The sequence below is a fragment of the Morone saxatilis genome, unplaced genomic scaffold (genome assembly GCF_004916995.1).
Source record: "Morone saxatilis isolate NCDOM2014 unplaced genomic scaffold, NCSU_SB_2.0 Contig2, whole genome shotgun sequence".
Classification (NCBI taxonomy): Eukaryota; Metazoa; Chordata; class Actinopteri; family Moronidae; genus Morone; species Morone saxatilis.
In genome coordinates, this window is record NW_023339762.1 from 6,088,405 (window position 1) to 6,093,479 (window position 5,075).

At 42.5% G+C, this 5,075-nt stretch overlaps 1 protein-coding gene across 1 annotated transcript in view; it reads left to right on the plus strand.

The window, feature by feature from the left end:
- The window catches only part of LOC118330188 (plasma membrane calcium-transporting ATPase 1-like), a gene marked incomplete in the record, with an annotated part of 27,956 nt that overhangs the window by 3,517 nt on the left and 19,364 nt on the right, over positions 1 to 5,075 (plus strand). Inside the window, 1 exon segment of the mRNA XM_035664643.1 lies at positions 2,059 to 2,350. Within this exon segment, the coding sequence (XP_035520536.1) occupies positions 2,155 to 2,350 (196 nt within the window).

The following is a 5,075-nucleotide window of genomic DNA, read 5'->3' on the forward strand; positions in this document are numbered from 1 at the left end:
GTGGACCTGGTGTGTCTCTCTCAGCAGGAGGAGCTGCAGCAGCAGAGTCTCTCTGGCGCTCACTGAAGCCACAGATTGTCTAATTAGATTAAGCGAGGCTTTCCTCAGATAATCATTTAGCCAGCTCCTGTTTTTTCCTCCGATGGAGCGCTGCTTGTGACTGTGAGCTTGCTGAAGGTCGAAGGGAATTTGTAAAAAAGCGTCTGGTTTTGTGTGTAAATTGTGATCTTGGAGCAGGTGTGCATACTGCCGACGCTGTGGCCGGGTTATGGGCTGTTTCTGGAGCTGTGAGTGTGACGCTGCTCAGAGTAATCAGACTGCCACTAATACCTGCTGCTGCTGCTAACAGGAGGCGATGGGGGAAATTTCTGTAAGTAAAGCCTTTCTTCTCCGCAGTGCTGCACTAATGAAGTCATAATACTCTTTTATCACAAATGACAGGTTCTTAATAGTGTGTTTGGTTTGTTTGTTTGTTGTTTCTTTGAATGTATTTCCTCAGTGTGTAGGGCTGGCTGCTGAGTTTATTGAACTCTTTCATACAGCTGTAGTTTGTAGTTTGTGTAGTTTGATGTCCCGCTGCGATGATTAGTTCATTAGTAATTTCTCCAATAAGAATCTAAATGATGTTGTTGCAGCCTCTCTCAGGTGAGGATTTACTGTCTTATTTGGGCGTCCCATTGTCAGATCTGTTTGTGTTTTGGGGCCGTGTGTTGTATCACTCGAGAGGCTCCAACCTTTTCACCGATATGACTTGTGTTCAGCCTGGTCACCTCTCAGTAGCTGTTTCTCCATCAGCCTCAAACAGGTTGCTTCTCTCTTGCTCAGATTAAGCCTCGGCTGACTGATTGACAGATTACAGCTGAAGGCACAGAGGTCACAACCTGTGCAGAACAAGTATAAAGGCTTTCAGTTCACGTATGAGCAGGCACACACAAATATCCATTCACACTCCGTCTGTTCAAAGTGAATGAACAGTTCATATGTACGTGTTAGTTTTTAGTTAACTACGGTTTTAAGAATAGAGCGGTCTGATCAGCTCTGTCAGGTCTTGACTGCTTCACAAGCATTCAGCTGGTTACTAACGGTGATGAGGTAAGACCACGTCACAAGTACAACGTGACACACTAGTCCTGCCGCCCAACACACACACACAGTCATTTTTATCAATAAGTTTGTTCTTGCCTTGATTTGATTGTTACTCCTGCTGCTGCACTTGAGCAAAGTGCTGTTGTTTGAGCTGGAGTTTGTTTCATTTTATTCTTACTTTATTTATTCACTGTCACTACCAGCATGTCAAGTTTATCAGCTCAGTTCAGTTCAACAAGCTCATTAAGCAACATTAAAGTTGTATACAAATACTCTGTTTGGGACAGTCATGTGTGTCTGCAAAAAAACAGTAATATTGTCATTAAAACCCTTAAAAAGGTTCCTTCTAGCCCATTCAACATTCAGAAATCATGCAAAGGAAACCTTTCATTTCTTTGAAAGGTTTTTCTGCTGGACACAAAAGGACTTCTGCTTCACTGTGAAGTCTGTTCTCAGTGTGTGTGCACTGGTGGCCTTCAGTCTTTCTTATAGCTCATTACATTTGGATTTTCACTGAGCACAGAGAAACTTTCCACTTTCAACAGATGAATGTGAAACCATCCTTCTAGTGTCAAACATCCAACTGTAGGAACAAGAAGAGAAATATATATATTTTGTGGAGGGAGACTTCATGTTAAACTTTCTCTCCAAACGGATTGCTAAACACTATTTGACTAAACAATATGTGAATATTAAATCGTCTTTCTGATGAATCATACCATGATGATATGATCTAATTGTTCTCATTTAATCATCATCGTAATCATTTGTTGTCATCATTTGAAAAAGTCAAATATAAATATGTATGTAGTTGTAGATTGAACACCCCCATATTCCCAGAGACAATACCAAATACCAAGGACACGACCTTGTGTCCATATTATATATAATATTCTCTACAATCTCCCCTAGAGCTACTTATTTGTTTTCCCATAAGACTTCTGAAATAACCTGATCTGTCTCCCCCTGCAGTCACAGAGTCCCTGTACGGCCAGATTTGCAACTCGGGCCGACCACTGAGTCTGTGTTTTTTGGGAAGGCCTCTGTCGAGTCCCAGAGGAAGGAGACATGGCCAACAACTCTTTTCGTGGGTCCAAACATGGACAACATGGCGAGGCCAACCACGAAGGGGAGTTCGGCTGCTCACTACAGGAGCTGCGCTCGCTCATGGAGCTGAGGGGAGCTGAGTCACTGATCAAGATCCAGGAGTGTTATGGAGACGTTAACGGACTGTGTGCCAGACTGAGGACCTCCCCTGTTCAAGGTAAATATGTTCACTGATATTTGTCTGTCGTTGTAAAACAATCACTAAAAAGAAATGTGAATCTAAAACTGAACTTGAGAGTTCAACCACCAGTGTTTTAATAATTGCCACACAAACTGATTATTGTCTATGATAAACAATAATAATACTAATGAATTCATAAAGACTAGAAACAGTATTGCAGCTAATCACAACTTTTCACAATAATAAAACTATTACTGTTGTACAGTTCAAGTGTGCTAGAACAGAGAGGAGCTACATCGTACAAAGTAACTATAAACTATTTTACATTTCTGACTTGTGCCTTAAAAATAAAGAAACAATAATGGGACCGCTCAAATCACAAATCAAGACACCTAAAATGAAGATGCATGAAGAGGAAAAGCGAGACTGAGAGAGAATTGGAGGCAGAACAGTCACAGTGTGACGCTCCTTTCTGATGACAGCCCCTTCACCAGTGACTCAGAGACCCCTCCCCCTGGTGGAGGCACCATGTAACCAGCGGAGGACGTATTGGTTTAGTCTGGCTTAAGGCACCGTTGACTGTGTGATGGTCAAAGTCAACCGTGACCTGCAGCCTCTGTTGATCCTGCTCGACTCTCTGCCCGCTTCAGGACAATATGAGACAAACACGACATGTTCCAGTCGGTAAATGCTGCATTTAAATTAGGACCATTTCAAATGGAGGGTTTAGACAGCGAGGACAAGATTATAATTATTTTCACGTTTGCTATTATTTGACAGTACAGTAAAGAGAGAGGAGATGACATGCTGCAACAGGCTGAACTCAAACCCGGGCCACTGCAGTAGATACACGGTACACACTCTGTCAGGTGTTTTATTTTGTTTCATTTTGGTGATGTCTGGTGGTCTACAGCACTTTGGATTGTTCAACATCAACAGTGACCTGAGAAGAAACGTTGGTGGATGCTGTAAGAAGATCGCAGTGTGTGTGTGTGTGTGTGTGTGTGTCTTTAAGTGGGGATCCGCTGATGATTTGAGCAAACAGTCATTTGATTTATATTGGTCGTGACGTATTAAGCAGATCAGGTGCACACTCAGTAAAGTGACACTACCTAACTAACTTTCACAATCAAAGTAAACAAAGTAAAAACAACACTAGCTTCACATAGTGAGGAAGTAGTAGAGTTTAAATGTAGGAAAAAGTGAGCAGTGGTATCTGATCAGCACGCTGTATCGGTAGATTCCTGAGTTTGGATCTCACGATCTGTATCAGGAGAGAAAAAGCCAGATCTGTGCATTCATAAATGTGACCTAAATCTGTGGTTAATTACTGTTACAGCGGGGCGTGGCACCACAAAGAGACGCAGTCTGAGTTTCCACCAAAATATCAACAGACAAAACAAACTGGCTTTATGCTGCCCATTTAAATGAACCTTCCACCTGTTTGCATTTCTTTTCCCTGTGTACTGCGCTCGAAGCGCTGGGCACCAAAACACCACGCAGAGGGGGAAAGCGAATTTCAAGGTCAGGAAATACCAAACTGTGGGCATGCTGCTTGTGCTAGTCGATGTATTGCCATGAAAATACGACCCTACGTCCAAACCGAAGCATTGTTTTGCTGTTTGCAGAGCAGCATGAAATGAAAATGTTCCCTGTTTTTATCCGGCTGTAAACGTTGTCCTGACAGTCTTTAAAGTATTTTCTGTCTTTCTAACAAAGATAAAACTTAAATCTTTAAAAATCCACCACTGTAATATTAGTTTTTGTTGGGCAGTGATGTAAACCCTTTCTACATGCTGACCTCAGTGACCTCTGCTGTGTCCCATATGATCCCATGCAGAGGATGACCAGAGGAGTTTTACGTTTGACTTTAAATGCTAAACTTCGACTCCATGCCCCGCTGACTGCGGGTTTAGACAGAACACTGAGCTGCTTTGATGAACATCCTGCTGTTTGTATGTCTTAGCATACATTTCAATTATCCGCTTGTTTTTAGATTAGATTCAGTTTGCTTTCTTCCATACACCCATAGAGACAGAGTCCATCACACTTGAGATTAGCCAAACTTTATTGCTGTGGTAATGTCCTGCTGTGGTGTGGTTAAGATGTGGATGTGTCTCACAGTGAACTACAGTGGACTCAGTGTGTCTCAGTGGACTCGTTTGTCTGCCCTTTGACATTTTCCTCCTCATCATTAATTCATTCAGTCTGTCCGTCTTTCACTCTCAGTAAACACCGTCAGAGTTTTGTCTCCTGCTGCCAGAGAGAGGTAAAATGTCAACAGCAGCTTGAAATCATTGGAAAATCCATCACACTGCTTTACTTGTCTGTGTCTGCGTGGTGACAGCTGGGGTGCAGATCCATTAACTTTCAGTGTAATCCCACTCATCTGAAAGCACAGAGTGTGCTCAGTGCTTTCCTCACTGAGTTTCATTTTCAGACAACATGAAGAAAGGTGCTGCATTAAAAACCTGTTCAGACTGACCGAGCAGCCATGCAGCAGCTGACGTGTGTCCAAAGGGATCTGAGCAAGTCGTGACACGTTCTGCTCCACAGAGCAAACCAGTCTGCTCTCTGCTCCCACACAACTCCACACTACTGTAGAGAGACACAAACACCAGGCATGATAAACCATGTGCATGTTTTCATTTAAAAAAAACATTTTTAGGAGCAAACTTCCACCAATCAGATCAACGAACCATATAGCGGAGTCAAACTAGAGTCTTTTGGGAGAAGAGTGAAAACATCTTTTTGAGAAAAG